Raw genomic sequence first — 21,557 nt, forward strand, 5'->3', positions numbered from 1 at the left:
ATTATAAATTACTTGAACATTATGATTTGTTCTTGCTTTTGATTATGTTATTGTGCGAAATGGATGTGATCGTTCCTAAACTTGATCTTTTGGGCTGTGGATCACACTCTCGGGTATGCCAGATAGGGTACCGGCTGGGAGGATGTGACAGTCGGGCTATTGGGCTCGATAACTTCTTCCACGGGTGCAGTAGTCTCTACCACAAAGTCGGCTAGTGCTTGAGCTTTGATTGTCGTTCGAGGCTTAAAGCTTACTTGGAACTCACTGAGTTCAACCAACCATGCCACCATTCTTCTAGATAAATTAGGTTTACGAAGAACTTTACTAAGAGGAAAAGTAGTAAATACCTCGATGGAATGAGCTTGAAAATATGGCCATAGTTTTCTAGCTGCTATCATAAGAGCTAGAGCTTGCTTCTCAATCTGAGAATATCGAGTTTCCGCGTCTAGTAATACGTGACTGACATAATATATTGGCCATTGCTTCTTATCCTTTTCCTTAACAAGAACTGCACTGACCGCTAAAGTTGATGCTGCTAAATATATCTGCAAAACTTCCCCCTTCTTAAGTCGAGATAATAGTGGTGGTCTTCCTAGTGTCTCCTTCAGTTCCTTGAAAGCTTTCTGACACTCTTCAGTCCATTTTGCCTCCTTGCTTCCCCTCAAGTCTTTGAGAGCTTTGAAAAAAGGTAGACACTTTTCTCCTGATTGTGAGATGAAACGGTTCAAAGTGGCTACTCGCCCCGTTAAGCATTGTACATCCCGAACAGTTTTGGGGGCCTCCATGTCAATTAAGGCTTGTATTTTGGCTGGATTAGCCTCAATACCCCTTTGTGATACCATGAAGCCCAAAAATTTGCCTGACGAGACTCCCAAGGCACATTTCTCCGGATTCAGCTTCATCTGGTATTTTCGTAGTACTGAAAATACCTCTGTTAAATCTTCAATATGTCTCGCTCTTGCAATTCTCTTTACCAGCATATCATCAACATAAGCTTCGACATTTTTCCCGATCAAATCCTTGAATATTTTGTTGATAGCCCTTTGGTAAGTAGCCCCTGCATTCTTCAGGCCAAAAGGCATGACTTTATAATACAAACTTTCACGATCAGTCATGAAAGCCGTAAACTTTTCGTCCTCCTTATTCATGAGGATTTGATTATACCATGAGTAAGCATCCATGAAACTCAAGGTTTCATACCCTCCAGTTGCATCTATCAGCAGATCAATCCTAGGCAACGGGTAACAATCTTTAGGGAAAGCCTTGTTGAGGTCTGTGTAATCTGTACACATTCTCCATTTCCCGTTTGCCTTTTTGACCATCACAACGTTGGCCAGCCAGACGGGGCATTCAATTGGTTTGATGAAACCAGAACTCTTCAGCTTCTTGACTTCGCCTCGAACGGCTTCATATTTTTCCATGGAGAAATTTCTCCTTCGTTGGATAACAGGTTTTACCTTGGGATCTAACCAAAGTTTGTGTTCTGCAACATGCCTATCGATTCCCGGCATATCATCTGTAGACCATGCGAACACGTCACTATTTTGCTGAAGAAAGGACTTTGAATTCTTCCAGCTGTTCAGACTCGATATAGGTAACTCTTTTGTCATCATCGGGATACAACTGGATTTGCTCAAGCTTTTCTACTAGCTCGGGCCTTTGAATTTCTGCCTCATCCCGATCATCTCGTACTTCAATTGGTAATGCCGTTACCTTTCTCGGGCCTTCCTTGTCTTTCAGATATGCAACATAACATTGTCGAGAGATTCTCTGGTCAGATGTAACTTGACCGACTCCCATCTCAGTCGGGAATTTAATTTTGAGGTGCTTCGTTGAAATGATAGCACCTAATTTTGACAACGATGGTCTCCCAAGAATTACATTGTAAGCAGGGAGATCCCGAACCACCAAGAAATTTACTCGAAAAGTGGCTTCCTTAGGGAAGCTTCCAATTGATAGGTCCAACTGGACCGATCCTTCCGCAACTGCAGATGATCCTGCAAAGCCATATAGATGTGTGGATGATGGCTCCATCAAGTCTTCACCCACCTTAAGTTTTTGATAAGCTGCATAAGATAAAAGATCTGCAGCAGATCCAGTGTCAATTAACACCCTGTGTACTTCGCGTCGTGCGATCTCCACCTTGATGACTATGGCATCATCATGAGGCAGGCAAATGCCTCCCTCATCTTCTTCTCCAAATGTGATCGAACCCTCACCATTTGGTCTCTTACGCTTCTGCGTTTCTCCGGTCTGAACAAATTTTGATTTTGCTTTCAGCCTCCGGAGTGATTCAGGCTCGGGACCACTGAAGATGGTAAGGATCGGTGATCGAGTAGCATCAATTACCTCCTTACCCTTCTTAGATTTAGGAGCCTCCTTCGGTTGGTCTGGGCTAACCGAACGGTCCCTTTTGGGCCCTGCCTCACGTGGTTCCTCTCGCCTTCTACTGACGAAGCTGGACAAATGTCCTTGGGATATCAATCTCTTGATATCTACCTTTAAATGTCTACAATCATTGGTATAATGACCGTAATCTTTATGGAAACGACAATATTTTTCTCGATCCTGCTCACCTGGTTTTGAAGGAATCTTCGGAGGCCACTTCAAGATATTCCGCCTCTTGATAATGTTCAGAATATCAGCCCGATGAGTATTTATTGGAGTATACTCACCTTTGTCGGGAGATCTCTGCCGCCACGCCTGATAAGGCTTTCCAACTCGGTCACAAATGTTCTGCTTTGGCTTTTGCTTGTTCTCAGAAGCATTTTGTTCTTTTGCGGAGACTTTATTGTCTCCCTGGCATGCATCCAAGATTTCCGTGACTTCCACTTGCTTTTAGCATCTCTGTACCAACTCAGCATAAGTTGTGGGCATGTCTTGAAGTAATAACTCCAAGAGTCTTCGATTAGTGAGTCCAGTGAACAAGGCAGTTTTAGCTACTTGCTCATCTAGATTCTCTATCTCCATTGTAACTTTGTTGAACCTTTTCAGATACTCCCGAATTGGTTCATTCTTCCCTTGTCTAATAGTAAACAAGGTTTCTTCAGTCTTCTTGATCTGAATTCCACTCTGGAACCGCCCTATGAATTTACTTGCCAACTCGTCGAAATTCACGATCTTCCCTGATGGAAGGTTCGAGAACCATTTCTGTGCTGCTCCAGTTAAAGATGAACCAAAGACCCTGTAGAGAATTTCATCAGAATTACCTGCAACTGCCATAATCTGCTGATAATAACCGATGTGGGCCGTAGGATCTCCGTTGCCGTCAAATGTAGAAAAAGTTGGCAGACGGAAATTGTGAGGAAACTGGTATCCGGCAATGGGTTTGGCAAAGGGAGTCTTTCGAATAACTGAATAGATATCATCAATTATCCTACCTTTTGCCAATTGTCCGAGCTTCTGATTGATATTATCCAGTTCTTGACCAATATGTGTCGATCGGTCTTCAGCAACACGATCATGACCCTGAACAACGTAATCACTATCACGAACAGCGCGATCATCTCGAACAGCTCGATCATCACGAACAACTCGATCATCCCGAACAATATGATCATCACGAACAGCTCGATCATCACGAACAACACGATCATCACGAGCAACTCGTCTAATATTTGGTGAGTGAGTTCTCACTCCGGTAACCAACCTTGTATTTGAATCAGTAGTACTCCCTTGTGGTACGTCGAATCGATCATCACGCCTAGGGAGATTTTCAGTTCTCCTGGGTACTCGGTCTTCTTCACGGAAGTTTTGACCGACATTTTGTTTGTCAATTAATCTCTGCTACGATGCACGCCTTCCCGTATCACGACGATCAGGCTCTTGTGGTATCACCACCTGTCTGGTCAGTGCACGAAGTGCCTGACTTACGTCCAACATCTGAAGTTTCAGTTGATCCAGTTGATACTTGGAGTGTGTCGGAGGATTATTACCTCCTTGACCACCATCAACCTCGAGTGGCCGACTACTTCCCTGGGGAATATCTGGATTGTTTACTCAAGGAATTTGGATACCAGCATCCGCCTGTGCAGCAGCGGCTGCTGCTGCCGCTGATCTAGTCACCATGGCTTTCTGAAACGTTTCCCACGGACCGCGCTAAATGATGCGTCAAAAATCTGCTCAGCCCTTAGATCTCATGAGAATGACCTGCAAAACAAAGCGTCAGATGTGGCCCGACCGCGGGGGTTGGGAGTCCACCTCCGAAGGCTAAGTCAGTTGATGAACTTAATCACAAAAGGCTCTACTAGAACACATAGCTAAGGAATGAATAACTGGAATACGATTCAGATAGTAAGCATCTGAGTGTTTACGTTCAAGTGTGTGTAGCTAGATTTCTCTCTCCCTTGTGGGGAGGCAATGTTTATATAGAGTGTACATTCGAATCTTCTTCATTGGATGTGTATGAGCCTTCTTCGGATAGCCGTTGGATCTCAACAGATAGATCCGTTGAGCGATAGACTTCTATTAGTTTGGACTAGTAAAGGACTCCTAGGATAATCCAATCGTTATCTGATGATTATCCTTCTGAAAGTGATAAGTGACACCCGCTGAATTCTGCCTACCTTCATTAGGTTAATTAACCTCCTCCATAAGTATTGGATTAGGGTGTGCTTGAGGCTGATTAAGTTTTCTTCTTCAGCAAGCTACCTCCTAAACCCGGCTCACTCGGAAACGAGTCGGTTTCCTTTGTCTTGACCGGAGTCGAGGGTCGAACCAAGAGCGAACCAAGTTCGATCATATTTTCTCCGTATCAACACCCATCCGTATATTTGTAATATTTCTCTCCCAAATATAATCTTGCCGGCTTCCCAAAAAAAAATTAATAATAATAATAAGACAAAAGGAAAAAATACACTTCCTTCAACTGAGCCATGTTGGAAGCTGAGGGTGATGTGTAATATGAGTCACGTGACACTTAACATTTTGGCATGTGATCAAATGAACAAAAAAGTAAAAATAATTATTTTTGACAAATGGTAGAGATTCTTTCTCCGTTGTGGATTCCTGAACGAGTTCTTCTTACACCGTAATATATAAAGCCTTGTAGTCTCTGGAGAGACAACGAAGCTGTCACAGAATCTCCGATAACCTCTATCTTTCACTAAAATATACAGCGAGAGAGAGAGATTGAGATTGAGACGTCATAGATTTCTCTGTGCGTCTCCTTCTATTGCAGAGATAATTGGCAATGGCGGACGAGCCTTCTCTCACTCGTTGGTCATTCGAGGTAATTGTCTCTTGGTTTGGTCCACTCGTTAGATCAGTTCTTCTCCTTATTTTGATCTATCTTCAAATTTGTATTTGATCGTTATGCTAAGAGTTTGATTGAATGGATCATATTTGCTTCGATTTGAAAATGTTTGTGAATTCTAGTGGATTTCGAGCTGCAAGTATTTTTTTTTCCCCTCCTTCTTTTTTGTCTCTGAATCTGTTGTCTCTACATAAGGATTTCGAAACATTTTATGATTGGAAATTTGGGACGAAAAGGGTGCCTGAGCAGAAAGATGCTCCCTCGCTTTATCAGAATGTAGAAGATAGCGGAATTTCTTCGAATGGAGTAATTAGTGGGAGTGGAAGCTCAAGAAATAGATCTGAAATGGCCGTATACGAGCAGTACTGGAATCAGGTTTCTGGCCTTATACATTGTCAATTATACGTTTCAGTACGTAATCCCCTATGCTCATTTTATTCTGTTGTTGTTCCGTTTCAGGGGAAGAAGAGTACACCCCAGCTCAATGGAGTTTCTTGTGACACAGTTAATGAAAAACCGTATGATAAAGCAGATCAACTTAGATGGCTGTTTATATGTAGTAATGGATAATGGATCAATTGTCTTTGTTTTAAGCTCATTATACTCTCATTGTGTCACATATGGTTTTTAGGCCGCCAATTTTTCTCCACCTTTCAACCCTAATTTGATACGTTTTATTACTGTAATGTTTTCCCAAATGGTCCAATGGTTATAGTTACTGCAATTTTGTCAAAACTCAAAGGAAATCTTTGAGTAAATCCTAATTGGGTTTTGGTTTCATAATTAGTGACTGGAGGATAGACTTATGCTGGAATGCAGATACCATAGACATCCAGTATTGCACTCATCTGCTTCTTTCCTTTTTTATTTTATGTTATTTTATGTTATTTTATTTTTATTATTATTTTTTGAATTGCTCTCAACATCTGTGTCCCGACAACTTAACATGAGAGTTTTTGAGCTTTATAGTTCAGCTTTCCTGATGATTGTGGCACAAAGATATTCCGGTAAGTTTGGAGAGTGACCTGTTGAGAGGGTATTGGGCACCATAATTGTGTTATGTTTGTGTCATTGTTCACTAGCCATACTATTGAGTTTATATGAATGAAATTTCAGACTAAATGGTCAATTGCTCCCTTGCTGAATTCTTGGCCACAGGTTCAACTCTGAAACAGGGATATGGCTGCGTACATTTAACTCTCTCCAAACTCTGTTAAATGCAGGAAACATATGAACTGCATATGACCTTTTATGGTTATTCAGCTTTTTGTTTTTGGTTCTTGTGAATGAAACCTCATCCTTTACTAAAATAAAGAATAAAACCCCATCAAGCTCTGTAATTAATTCTACTGAAGAGAATAGTTGTCTAAACAATTGACTGACTTTCCTTTTTTAGTAGTTATGAATTACTCTCTATTGATGTGTTAGAGGTTGTTTTAACCTGTTTTGGTTCAATTTTTCTTTTTTTCCCCCTCTCATCTTCTTCCTGCATAGGGGTTGAACGGATGTAGAGACAAGCTAACTTCTTCTATGTTACATTTACAGGCTGAAAGCATTGTTTCCGCCTCTTGAGTCTGCAGAAATGCGTGCATTAGCAGAGAGCTTATGTAGGTAATAGAAAATATCAAGGACTTTGTGCCTCAGCACTAAATTTATTGAGCAAATTGCACTGGCACCCCAAAATGGAGGCTTTAAAGCACTGACACCCCACTTCATGTTTGAAAAACACGTAAGTCCTATTATGTTAGAATGGTTAGTTATATTATCGCAAAGACTATTATACCCTTCCAGGAAATCTTATTCTCATTTACCCCAAAAAAAAGAGAGAGAGAGAGAGAAAAGACATTATTCTGCCTACAAAGGTTATTTGATGAAGACACTTGTTGTCGGAACCTTTTTTTTCTCCTCATATTTTGTCAAGGGCATTTTTGAAATTAAAGAAAGATAAATAGTGGGTTAACTATTTCACGAACAAAATGGACTAATGTGTTTAATGAATTGGGGTGTCTGTGTTTTTCAAACATAAAGTGGGGTGTGAGTGCTTTAAGGCCTCCATTTTGGGGTGCCAGTGCAATTTGCTCTAATTTATTTATACCAAAAGAAAAAAGGAAAAACAGAAAGAGGCAATACTTAACTTAAGATTCACTTAGGTCAGAATTAGTATTTCATCACTTCACTAACCACTAATATATAATATTATATTGATATTCTTTCTGTTCTTTTGTTTTCTCAACAGGGATATAATTCGTGGCAGTCCAGATGTGAAGTGGGAAAGCATCAAAGGATTGGAGAATGCCAAGAGACTTCTTAAAGAAGCAGTCGTCATGCCAATAAAGTATCCTAAGTATGTTTTTCACTAAGCAATTGATGGATCAAGCCATTTTCTTTTAGAACTTCCAATAGGACAATTTGAGCAGGTTTGCTGAAAGTAAAACATTCCAATCTCAATTTTTTGGCAGTCCTTTTGCATACTCTTTACTTTATCCCTTGCCTATTTGAAGCTTTACCTTTTGAATTTGTACATTGTTCAGCCTATTATCTTTCAGGTCCTTCATACAGCCACACTTGCTTCTGATATATGCCATCAAATAATATTTGCATCTGAAATTATTAGTCCTGATATTACCTTTATTTTGCTTCGTTGAAATAATTAAAGCATGAATACCTGTAAATATTGAATACAATAAATGTTGACTGGGCTATTACTAGACATTTCTTCATAATTTGAAACCTGTATGTATTTTTTTTATATTGTATTAGTTTTCTGCTGAGAGAATGCTGCAAATTTGGCGTATGTGGCATTCTTTTTCTCGACTTTTCCAACTTATGTGGAGTGTTCATAAGGATCCCCCTCTCTTTCCTATCCTGGAGGACTTCCTCTCTTATCCAAAGTGGGTAATCTTAGTTTATCCCCTCATGGTAGAACAGGACAATATCTTATTTGGTTTTAAGATTATAAACATGCTTACCATGTGTGAAAATCAATGTTGTCCTCTTAGAAAGGTTACTGGGCTGAACCTTGGTTAATCTGGATAATATAAGGTGATGATACACATGTACCCCTTTTGGGCACCTTCCCTACCATTTAGGAAAAGGTAACAAGACATTAAAAGGCTGAGCAAAAAACTCCCTTCTCGTTTTTGCTTGTCATTTCTAAATTTTGGAAGATTAGAAAATTGAACAGAATTTAGACAGTTTCAGTGCCATTGTACATTGAGGCATTGAATTCTGAATATGGACATATCATAAACTAGTAATTTCCTTTTCTTTTAAGGGGTTCGTGAGGGAGAATAACCAATGGATTGGACTTAAATATGTAACCCCAGCTTGAATCTCTATTTCTGCACCCAATACAATTACTGTGACATTTTTTTATATTGTTAACATGGTTCTAGATCTTGATCTTGTGCCTAATCTTGCCAACTTAAGAAAGTGAGTTGCATCAATATCTTGCTGGAACTTTTTCCCCAACTTGAGGGGTGTGGTTGAAACTTGCTATCCAGCCTATTTCACTTATGAACACACTGTTGACATCAGATTTATAAAAAAAATTAGTGTGAATGTGAGTTACACTTGTGAACCTAGACTGAAGTGAAACCTTAAAATGGCGCATTGTATACAACTACACATCATTACATCGGTTCATCATACAGTCACGCATAAATGCTAAAGTTTGAATACGTATGATACATTACAAAGTTCGAATATCAATCCATCATCAAAGTTAGTGTTGGTGATAAAATTGCCCGGTAGCTTTGAACCGTAATCCTTGCACCAATCCACTCAGATCTGGATCGATCTGGCTCGCTCTTCAGTCAATCAACCTCTCGCTCCTGAAAAATAGAACACCAGTGAGAAATGAAGCCGATCATCTTGATCGACCCGTCTCTGACGATCTAGTCAGTAGATGATCAGAAGTGAGCTCTCAGAGAGCTTTAATGGAAAATAAGCGAGAAGTGTGTGAATATTCGAATGAGCTCACTTTTTCTCCTGAGAATCTTGGCTCTATTTATAGGCTTTAATACGTTGGCTCTTGTCACTGATGATCGTCGGATGGAAAGTATAGATCGGATGGATGGCTATGATTAAGCCTTTGTTTAACCTTTGGGTGGTCCCTTAAATTCATTCATCTCATCAGCTGAATCCGGTTGAACCTGGTTAGACCGGTATAAACCGAAAGTGGATATTTTAGTCATAACACAAGCCCCCAAGCCTTCTGATTAGGTCGAACTTGTATGAGACTCTGGTCAAGAGGTTTAAATCTTTCTGATAGATGTCTTCAGAATATTCTTCATCTTGTATTGGCTGTGAGATTTCTTCAATACTTGAGCTAATCTCTAGTTATGAGGGATTATTTGAACGCTGAGTTCATCCTTCAATTGAGAAAATTGCTTTTTCATCCAATCTTGATCTTCTCTTGCATTTGGAAAATGTTCAGCCCCCAAATCATTTTAAAAAGGAAATAATGGCGATGGAAGATAATCTTGAGGATGAAAAGAACATAGAGGGGGCAGCAATCTTTGACCTGCTACACATCTGACCGCATACTATACTTCTGACCACTTGTTGTATTTCTGATCACTTGCTGTATCTTTGATCAGTTGTGATGAAGTATTCTTAAGAAAGAGTGGCTGATGAAGCTTTTTGAGAAAATAGCTGACGAAAGCCTTAATAATTGATCAGATATCTTTAGAGAAAAATTGCTGATGAAGCTTTCAATAGTTGATCAGAAGTCTTTAGAGAAAACGGTTGACAAGAGCCTTAATAGCTTATCAGAAGTCTTTAGAGAAAACGGCTGACAAGAGCCTCAATAACTAATCAGATGCCTTTTTGAGAAAATGGCTGATGATAACCTCAATAGTTGATCAGAAACTTTCTGTCCTTAGACAATAGTTGAAGAGAGTTTTAGCAACTTTGATTAGAATCTTCAATATAATCTACTTTGTGAGAAATTTTCTTGATCAGCTCCTTTTGGCTTTGACTGAGTAGTAGTTTGAAGGAAATCTTTATAATATTAACTTATCATCTTCTGATCATTGCATATCTGATTAGATATATACTTCTGATCAAACTTGTATTCAGTATTAGCTTCTGATGAGATATATTTGAAGAAAATATAGCTGATGAAAACCTTAATAGCTGATTAGATACTCTCAGATAATGGTCTGCAGAAAATCTTTGAGCTTTCGATAAATAATCCTCCATATAACCTGATCCTTGAGTTGTTTTATTGATTAATTCCATTGCTCTTGATCAAAAGGCTGCCTTAGAGAGATGCTACCTTAGAGAGATGGCTATTGGAGCCTGACTTCGGAAAGTCGGGATCATCCTTGGAAGGAATGATCCGTGATTAGCTTAGCATGATCGGCTACCCTGAGCGTGACTTACGTAAAGTCGGGACCACCCTCGAAAGGAATGATCTGTGATCAGCTTCGGAAAGCATGACCAGGCCTCGGAAGGCTGGCTACTTGAGCCTGACTTACGAAAAGTAGGGACCACCCTCGGAAGGAATGATCCGTGATCAGCTTCGGAAAGCATGACCAGGCCTCGGAAGGCTAGCTACTTGAGCCTGACTTACGAAAAGTCAGGACCACCTCGGAAGGAATGATCCGGATCAGTTAGCATAATTAGGCCTCGGATAGCTGGATACTTGAGCCTGACTTCGGAAAGTCGGGATCACCCTCGGAAGGAATGACCCTGTATCAGCGTTGAAAAGGCATGATCAAACCTCGAAAGGCTGGCTACTTGAGCATGACTTCGGAAAGTCGGGACCACCCTCGGAAGGAATGATCCGTGATCAGCTTCGGAAAGCATGACCAAGCCTCGGAAGGCTGGCTACTTGAGCCTGACTTCGGAAAGTCGGGATCACCCTCGGAAGGAATGACCCTGGATCAGCGTTGAAAGGCATGATCAGAAGATTGGTTCGCCAAAAATATCTTTTGAACTAATTGAAGAAAAATCTTTTGATAGAAATAAGTCTTCAAGAATAATATAAGTCTTCAAGAATAATAAAGTCTTCAAGAATGATGATAAGTCTTCAAGAATGATATAAGTCTTCAAGAATAATAAAGTCTTCAAGAATAACATAAGTCTTCAAGAATGATGATCAGTCTTCAAGAATAATATAAGTCTTCAAGAATGATGATCAGTCTCTGCTCTTGCTATTAATAATATAAATCTTCAAGAATAAAAGGAACCTCTGCTCTTGCTATTAATAATATAAATCTTCAAGAATAAAAGGAACCTCTGCTCTTGCTATTAATAATATAAATCTTCAAGAATAAAAGGAACCTCCGCTCTATAGAAAATTGCTGGTCAGAAGCCTTCATAACCGAGATCAACCTTTTATGTGGCTGAGAGAAGCCTTTAGAGAAAGTTGCACAATGATCAATGCCTTAATGTTCAGCCTTTTTATTGCAGTAGATTTTTTGCTCCATGATCTCTTTCTGCACTCGAATTCTTCAAGAATCTTTGAAATGCTTCTTTGAGGAGTTGATACTTGAATAGAAAAGCTTTCGGAAAATAAGAATATTGGGGATGTAGCATCCATTGCTGCTGCTGCTATTCAAGCTACCACCATCTGGGCTGTTATTTGATGTAGCCTTTTACATTTGCTACTTCTTTCTTCTCAACATTTCAGAAACTGCTAGAATGTTTTTGCTTTGAAGCGTTTCAAGTCCAGCTCAGATCAAGATACTAGCTGACAACCTCCTTTGATTGCCTTTATCGGAATTAAATTAAATTCTGAAAGCTTTGGTGAAGTCATCATGTATTCTCATTTCTCAACCATCCAAAGGATGGCCTTCCTCTCTAACCTTAGCAGCCTTTGCTGCTGCTGCCACTGCTTCTTCTCATTTGATCCTCTGGACTGTAGATAATGAGCTAGGTGTATGTGGTGGCATCCCTTGCATCTTCCCACTGCTTTACACTTCAAACTTCCATACTGAAATTGTTATTCCTGTTGGCAGAACAACCTTGCTGACTGCAGCTGATAATGGTGGCACTGGTTCTAATGACTCTGGGTAACTGAAGCTCTTCAGCACATCATTTGCTGTAAATCGATGAAGCCCAGAAACTGCTGCACATGATTGCAGAACCCATTTAAGTTTCTCAGTGCCTTTGCTTCCCAATCCGAAACGAGCCACATGTAGAATTTCCTTTGAACCACATGGTGACAGTGGTCCTCCACGTAGTTGGAGGTTTCCAATGAAAGCACTCATACCCATGGATCTGAAAATCTGTTCTTGAGGGATATAACCAGAAATATTATTGAAAGAGATGTTTAGAAGTGCCAAGCTTGAAGAGTTTCCAAACTTCTCAGGTATGGAACCTTTGAATTTGTTGTTTGATATATCCACGACACGTAGGGTTGGAAGACTTGTAAGCTCAACGCGTATATAACATGTCAAGTTATTGTAAGCCAAATCCATCCACTCAAAAACAGAAACAAATAGCAGTTAGCAGTTGGCAGAAACAAACACGTATTCTTGAAAGCCCAAATCGAATTCTCTCAAAAGCCTAGCAGTTGGCAATGCTGTTCGAGATTTGCACCAACAGATGAGCAAGTACATAAAGTGTGTCTTGAATTCTTTCTGTAGACCAACTTAATTCGCCATCAGTTACAGAGTGATGCATTCAAGCAACAAACAGAGAGATTGATAAATGATTTAAAGAGATCAGCTGAACTCGTTGAGGATAAACTAGAAAGCATGGAAGATAGATCAGGGAAATTGTTACAGAACTCCAACCAAATCCAAGATTCATTAACATCAATCGATCTCCGAACCCAACAAATGTCAGAGACTTCCAAGAATGTTAAAATTCAAATTGATGCTGTATTAGAACATTCAAAGGCTATTTTCGTGCAATCAAAAGAAATAGTAGCTTCTCAATTAGAGCTTCGTGAAGAGCAAACAGAAATGAAGGAAGAGTTAAGAGGCAGGAATGGCATTGCTTCATGAATCTTACCAACTTCCATTCACAAGCACTGGAAGAAAACAGGGCTGCTTTGCAAAAGCTGGCTGAATTCAATCGCAAGAAACAAGAGGAGCTCCTTCAACAACAACATAAGCTTTTGCATGAGAACAGATGTGAGATGTAGCTGATGTGGCGATTTATGTACTTATTCTCAGTGCCAAAATGTACTGAGGCATTTCATCGAACAATTCTATTGCTAAACAGTAGCCAAATGAAATTGCAGAAGAAGGTGGTGTCAATGAGCTGTCAAAACTCATTTTACAAGTTGATCCTCCATTGCCTCATGCATTGCAGGGAATCTGCTGCTTCTGTCCTAGGCAGTATCTTGCAGTTCAGCTCTCAATATTTTCTGGAAGTACCTGTTGCAGTGTTGGTAAAGTTGCTTCGATCAGGCACAAATAGCAACGACTTTCATTTCTTCTGAAGATTGGTCTTCAAGCAGATTTACTAGGGCTCTACAAGCTGAAACTGCATCGTAGTTCTGGGCAAGACTCTCACGATCTGAAGCTGGGAGAAACAGGAACTAAAGAGACTCCAAGAACAAGTACATAAATCGCATCAAGAGTAGCTGAGATCCTCAATGCATAGCACAATTTAGTTTATCTTTTCAACTAATTTCCATTAGATTCCGACATTTTCCAGAGGCTAAAATGCATAGGGAAGAGACACGGTTCATCTCATCTGTCGCCCTCTCTAGATCCGATAGGCTTAATTAGCAGAATTTGGAGAGATTTAAGATTAGCAGGAGCAAGAAGGAAACGCTTAAATTCAAGGTCAAGATCCTGTTCCAGAGCTTCGTTCTTAGGGGCGAAAATAGTGTTGTTGTGGTTGGAGCTTTTCTAAGAAGAACAAGTTGTTTGGCCATATAACACTCTTCGAAGGTCATGAACTTGCAGAAAAGAGCGATGGAGATCTAGAAAATCAGCAATAGAGATCTCAAATCTGAAAGAAATGAGATACTTAGATCCAAGAGAATGGAGAACAGCACATGGAAAAGCAAGAAAGATTGATGATGAACGAAAGAGGTGCGGCTCTGAAGAACCAAATCAGTAGATCCAATAGATTGAAGGTAAAGAACCAAATCCAGAAGAAACGCTAGTCATAGGATCAAAAGAAAAACTGCCGACTGAGACGCCAATCAAAATAACAACGATCATCTGAGATGCCAATCAGTTAGTCATCCCGCTTGGTTTCGATTACACAACACTTGAAGGTGAAAGAAGGATGTTTCTTGCTCCACCATTATTGTCATCTGTGGTCGATCTGTGTAATCGCTGCAACAAGAAAACTTTTCTGCGATGGCTTTACAACAGGTTTACCTTCATGTTAGATCTGGAAGAACGGTGACTGAGATCTCAGATCTGAAAACAAAGATACTTAGATCTAGAAGAACAGAGGAAGATGACGGATTTGTTTGACGAGAAGCTCTCGATTTCTTCTTCAAATTCACATAACCGAATCAGATCTAGCTTGCAGTATATGAAACTTCATCGGAAAAAGAGCGTAAGATCTCGGATGCCTTTTCAAGACAGATCTTAGAAGAAAAACTTGATCGCTGAGCCAAAGATCTCCAAACAAAAAAGAACAGAAGAACGATCGGTGAATCATCATGCTCTTCCGGTAGTTAAGCCATAGCTTATTGCTCGGATTCCCACAGACGGCGCCAAATGTTGGTGCTAAAATTGCCCGGTAGCTTTGAATCGTAATCCTTGCACCAATCCACTCAGATCTGGATCGATCTGGCTCGCTCTTCAGTCAATCAACCTCTTGCTCCTGAAAAATAGAACACCAGTGAGAAATGAAGCCGATCATCTTGATCGACCCGTCTCTGACGATCTAGTCAGTAGATGATCAGAAGTGAGCTCTCAGAGAGCTTTAATGGAAAATAAGCGAGAAGTGTGTGAATATTCGAATGAGCTCACTTTTTCTCCTGAGAATCTTGGCTCTATTTATAGGCTTTAATACGTTGGCTCTTGTCACTGATGATCGTCGGATGGAAAGTATAGATCGGATGGATGGCTATGATTAAGCCTTTGTTTAACCTTTGGGTGGTCCCTTAAATTCATTCGTCTCATCAGCTGAATCCGGTTGAACCTGGTCAGACCGGTATAAACCGGAAGTGGATATTTTAGTCACAACAGTTAGTATTGCAAGTCAAAAGTTGAGACTAGAGACACAATTTGCTAAGAACTAAGCACTATGACACTAGCTCACTACTCACAAGTGTAACTGATCACCTAGGGGACCTGCTTCAACTAAGAATATGGGAAAAAATCCACATGAGTTATGCTGCAGCAAGAAAAATCCTTCCATTGGGTGAACCTCCCTCTAACGAGGTCGATGAGATATCTTGACTTGATTGAGTTGGGGTTCTTTTGAAATGGTGGACTGATTCGAGATCTTGCTGAAACCAAAATCTATAGTCTAGATCTCAGTCAAGTTATGCCTACTTTTTTTTTTGGCACTAAGTTTGTCTCTCTTTTCCAAAAAAGCAAAATATCTTAAGAGATCCCGGCAAGATCTTGCAATTTCATGAACTATGGATGCTAGTGGATAACTGACTGTTTTGGGGGTAACTATTTAGGCATAAATGTTTTCTGTTTCATGGATTTAATTTAGCAGATGTTTGATTTTTTTCTATGTATTCCCAAGATGTTTTCCTTGTGATGGCTTGATAGCCAAAATGGCATTTTGTAAATTTAGTAGGTTCTTTTCAATTTATCTATCTTTTTCAGTTTCATCCAAATTGTGTGTAAATGACTGTAAGTTAGGTTAAAAACTTTTGCATGTTGTATAGGTACTTTACTGGTCTTCTATCTCCATGGAAAGGTATTCTACTTTTTGGTCCTCCAGGAACTGGGAAGGTCTGCTGGCATTCTTTATTGCCATTCATTGATGTCTTGAAATTACCTTTTTATGAAGTATAGACCTTATTAATCTGTTGTTATAATCGTTTTTTGCTATATTACTGAAAACTTCCAAAATCGCAGACTATGCTTGCCAAGGCTGTTGCTACTGAATGTAGGACAACATTTTTCAACATTTCTGCTTCATCTGTTGTTAGTAAATGGCGTGGTATGCAAAATTTAAACCACTATTGTTTTCTCCTTACTTTTGTTCTCTGTTGATGAAATTTGTTAGAAATTCCTTACGTTTTCCTTTAAACCAAGTATGTTAGACCTGTTCCAAAAAGCCATATTTATACTCTTCATTTTAATGGGTGTCAGTTTCCGATTTGATTCCTACCAACTTTAAATATAGTTGCAGAAGTACAGTATTCAACTAATTGTGATTCTGAAGTGGAACACTTAGGATTTTAGTTTTTTGCATTATTTTGCTTCACTGGCAAATTTTAAATTTTGTGAGCTAAAGATCTTATGATACTCTTATCATCATTAAATAAAATAATTGTTCTAGCTATGAAATAATTCTCATTTGATGGTATATCAAATGGTTTAAAGCTTTTTTTATATCATTACAGGTGATTCAGAGAAATTAGTGAAAGTGTTATTTGAACTTGCTAGGCATCATGCACCATCAACCATATTTCTTGATGAGATTGATGCGATCATCAGTCAACGTGGTGAAGGTAACAGTGAACATGAAGCAAGTCGGCGTTTGAAAACTGAGCTCCTAATACAGGTGCTTTTATTTTTCCTTGTCATTTGTAGGTGTACAACACTAAACACTGATGGATACTTTCTGACTGGAGGAAAAAGTTTGAATTTTTTGTTGACATTGTATGAAAAGGCACCTTGGTTACTTGGAATTTTCAATGTTGGTAGATTCTCGGACCTATATTTATGTTGTCACCATGCAAGTTAATAAGTCGATTGTTATCTGCAATAGCATAGTGGAATCCCTGATTACCTAGTAGAATCCTGCTATCAAGTCCTTTGTGGAAGGTATTCATCAACATCCTTATGATTCAGGAGTTGGTAAATCCAAAAATATAAGGAAACCTTAAAAGCTAGTTTTTTTTTTCTTCTTTTTTTTTTTTTTGGTTGGGGTTGGGGGGGGGGGGGGTTGTGTGTTAAAAATGATGAATTTCATTACAGAAAGCAGTGTACAGCCACTTTAACACCTTGGGCTTATAGAGTGAGGCATTTAAGCCAACTTCAATGTCAAACTTTCTCGTATTTTTGTTGGTTACATAGAAAATCTGTCATGCACAGTTAAATATTTTTAGTTCTATTCTGATTTGTATCTCATTTGTTGAAATAGTTAATGTCGTAAATGATCACATCCTACATGTAATTCAGTCCCAGGAAATTAGTTAATGTAATTCGGTATTTTTAAATTAGACAGTCCATTGAAGTGTTAGTGTGACCATTCTTTATATTTCCAATATTTTCAGTTGGGGCTTTCTGCCTTGAAGTTTGCTCTATAGTGTACAATCAAAAATTGTATCAAACATTAAACAGTGAAGGTTTTGGCCTTTTTCAACCTATTCTGAGAGAAATCGTGATCCTTTTAGAGGTAACAAATTAGTGTGAGCAAAATGCTCTAACTCTTGACACCCCAGATTTAATTAAATAGGGCTGAGTCTCGTTTAGCACTGTCACTTACTCTTCACTAGGTTTGCATGGACAAGGTCCATCTGACCTTACCATGCTTATTGTCAGTCATGCATTGCCTACTAGACACAGTGAACTATAGAATAAACTTCAAGTCTAAATAAACTATCCATGACAAACTAATTACCTTGTCCTAACAGGGACTAGTTGATAGAAATGTAATTCGCCAATTACCCTAAGTGGTTGGTCACAATCCAATTTCTTAGCTCTAACATAGACCCATTCTTATAGAGTAATCCAATTCGCCAATTACCTAATATGTGATTGCTCTCAGTCCAATCATGTGATAAGATATATCATCACTAGTAGCTGAAATAGGACTATCTTATCTTGTTCAGATTCAGTTCTTTTAAGAAATTATTTTCTATTGATGCCTCTTAAGACTCCTTATGGAACCTGGTGGGGAATCTGAAGAAAAACTTTCACTCACCAAGGCTTTTTGAGTCTGTTCGGTCTGTCAAACAACATGAGTTGTCAGAGTGGTGCCTTGTAGCTCTTGAATTTCATTTGTTTAAAGAAGCACATAAACCAACTCCATAGTATTCTTCTCAAGTCTTATGCTCCTCTTCCGAGTAGAATTGCTACAACGATTTTTGCCTATGGATTAAATAAATGACTAGATTCTTTATTTTCTTTGATGAACACAAAATAAAAGCAATTAAGTTTCATTCCTATTCCCATGAGTGATCACTTACTACTTTGAAAATCCATAATTTAATCTGTTTGGTTCTTGTTTCACTGAATTGTTATGTTGATATTCTTCCAAAAACTAATCATTCATTTTAGATTGCAGATGGATGGTTTGACAAGGACAGATGAACTTGTTTTTGTTTTGGCTGCAACCAATCTTCCTTGGGAATTGGATGCAGCAATGCTTCGGCGCCTTGAGAAACGGGTATACTTTTTATTAGAGACTCATAATATCATTGGAGAACGAAAGCATTCAAGTGCAAATTCTGCAATAAATTCTGCAGTACTTCTAAATTTTACGTTCTCAATTTCTGAAGCAATACTAATGAAACTACTCGGAGAAAACCATCATCTTGGGGGGGGGGGGTGGAGATAGATATTCTTTTGTAGTTTATCAGAGGCTTTTCCCTTTTCAATAATAACCTACTTGCCTTGGCAGATGGGGGAAGACTTATCAATTAATTAATTGACTTAGTTAAGTATATATGAAAGCAACTTATTTTCCACTACCAATGATCTAGGAAAAAGATCTATGGAAGTAAAAAATAATAATAATTCACGTCTATGTATAACTTCTTTTTTCATACATTCTTTTGTTTGATTTTGAAATTTAGGGCCCTTCCCCCCACCCCGGGGGAAAATTATGCTTCCATGTGGTCAATTTGAGTGTACATACAGCTGCCATGTGAGTCTGTGACAGATATAGTGCTATCATTGGCAGTCATGTTATACGTGTTCCTTCACTGGGACACAGTTAGACCCAATTTGGGCTAGGACAGTTCCTTCATGCATGGTTTGGTCAAATATGGAAGACCTTGAACTAAATCAAGAACTAGATGTGAACTCCAGAGCTAATGTGAAAAGAAGAGAAAATGCGCCATAAGTTAAGTATATATGAAAGCAACTTATTTTCCACACACAAACATTTCCTAGTGAGATGTTATTTGCAATGTTGATGTGCAGATGCGTCTATCTCTGTATGGTGTGGGTGTGTGTGTTTCTTTGTGGCATGCATAGCTTCTAATAAATATGGTTACCTTGTAAATTAGATCCTTGTTCCTCTCCCAGAACCGGAAGCAAGAAGAGCAATGCTAGAGGAACTCTTGCCATCAGTACCTGGTGAAGAGGAGCTACCATATGATCTCTTGGTAGAGAGAACAGAAGGATATTCAGGGTCAGATATCCGGTTACTCTGCAAGGAGGCTGCCATGCAGCCCCTGAGACGTCTAATGGTGCTTCTGGAAGAAAAGCAAGAACTGGTGCCTGAGGAGGGTATGCAATTTACTTGATTTCTTTTAAATAGATTACTGTGATTCCTTTACATATGAACGAGAAGAGTCAATTTTCCGCATTTATTTCTCCTTCTTTATCAATTATTCCAGATTTCTTATGTTAAGCATTTTCTCTAGAATGCACCTTCACCCCCAAAAAATTATGTTTTCGATTTATAATTTGGTGAAAGATACTGGACCTAAAAGTATTATTACTGTTATGAAATCCTTTGACTAATTTCAATGTGTTGCACCAAGCACAAGAGGCCATGTGACAAGGATACTGTATTTTCCTATGTATGTATGTATAGATGTTGGGGGTTTTTTTCATATCAGGCACATTCTTGGTCTAGCACTGGAAAATTCAATTTAGCTCTATTCCATTTAGAACTAGCATTTATTCACCATGTGTGTCTTCTCAAACAGTTTTCTTGTTAACCGTCTCTTGAGAAAATGAATAGATTATATATTATTGCATTCCTGCATCAGGTATCTCTCTTTGCATCACAAAGCTGCAAACTTTTTTTGCAGTGTTTAGTCTGTAAATATTGGATTTTTTTTTTCATTTGTTCTTAAGCCGACATTACAAACTAACTTCACCATGATTCACCTACATAACAAAACTGTTACCTGTAATCATTTTCTGCAGCTCCTGAGTGTGGGACTGTAGGAATGTGGACATGGCTATTTTACTTTTTTCCTGGCAATGAAAGTTTTCCTCTAATAGCTTATGAAGCATAAGTTTTTCATGATGCCATGCAGAACTACCAATGGTTGGTCCAATCAGGCATGAAGATATTGAAATTGCTTTGAAGAACACTAGACCATCAGCTCATCTCCATGTGAATCGTTATGAGAAGTTCAATGCTGATTATGGCAGCCAAATTCTCCAGTGACGATGACCAAAAGAAATTTAGCATAGTACTAGGGTGTGGTGTGTCTTTGGATCATTTTTCTGAAGTCAAGGTTCTAGCAATACTCAATTGTTGACTCTTGTCTCATAGGTCTGGGGTTTCCTTTATGGTAGAATGGCGATGGAATACTGAAAATTTTGAAGTTAATTCTTCATATTGTTCCCTAATTTCTCTCTTTCTCTTCAACTATTATATGTCATGTCAAAAATGAGTTTGAGTTTATCTGTAATTAGTCGAAAATGATTCTTCATTATTTTCTTCTACAGTTCCATAGAATGTGAGATTTTTGCGTGCTGAAAATTCCCAAAAGCATGTCAGATAAAAACCTCAGTGGCCCTCATCTGAGCGGCCAACCTGCGGCTACTACGGAAGAGCGCCCCGTATCATTTAAAAACATCTAGTTTGTTGGTTGGTTACCCTATATTTTTCTGCGAAGTATGTAAATGAATCCAGGTTTTAAGTCCAACTGGTTTATTCAATTGCTTGCCAGAGTCAATGAAGACGCTATATGCGATAGAAATTCTTTTGTGGTGTTTTATATTGATTCCCTGATACTCAAACCCATTTAATAAAATTGTGACTTGAGAAGTAGATGGCACGAAATTCGCAAAGGTGATAGCACGTTTTGCAGTTTGAGTGTCGGCAACAACTAATGAACAAATATGAGAGAAAAGAGAAGTGTGCAGTTGCATAAGAGAAGGATTCACCAAATAGAGGTCAGGCAATAAGGACTTTCATCCTATCAACCAACACCCATAAATTAGCTATTGCTAGCGATCCTTGTCACATCCTCCCAGCCGGTACCCTATCTGGCATACCCGAGAGTGTGATCCACAGCCCAAAAGATCAAGTTTAGGAACGATCATATCCATTT

The 21,557-nt window shown here is 38.9% G+C and overlaps 1 protein-coding gene across 1 annotated transcript; it reads left to right on the forward strand.

Moving 5' to 3' along the window:
* The first annotated feature begins 5,048 nt into the window (after positions 1–5,048).
* Positions 5,049–21,126, forward strand: LOC149005218 (uncharacterized). The gene is made up of 11 exons (XM_089167949.1): positions 5,049–5,230; positions 5,450–5,629; positions 5,714–5,772; positions 6,800–6,865; positions 7,491–7,598; positions 16,029–16,095; positions 16,222–16,306; positions 16,713–16,873; positions 18,602–18,703; positions 19,548–19,770; positions 20,532–21,126. The coding sequence occupies exons 1-11, from the start codon at positions 5,192–5,194 to the stop codon at positions 20,663–20,665; spliced, it is 1,224 nt and encodes a 407-aa protein (XP_089024075.1). The 5' UTR covers positions 5,049–5,191; the 3' UTR covers positions 20,666–21,126.
* Positions 21,127–21,557: the final 431 nt, after the last annotated feature.

This window comes from Hakea prostrata, chromosome 9 (genome assembly GCF_041222555.1).
Source record: "Hakea prostrata isolate BN-2017 chromosome 9, UWA_Hpros_2, whole genome shotgun sequence".
In the NCBI taxonomy this organism is placed as follows: domain Eukaryota; kingdom Viridiplantae; phylum Streptophyta; class Magnoliopsida; order Proteales; family Proteaceae; genus Hakea; species Hakea prostrata.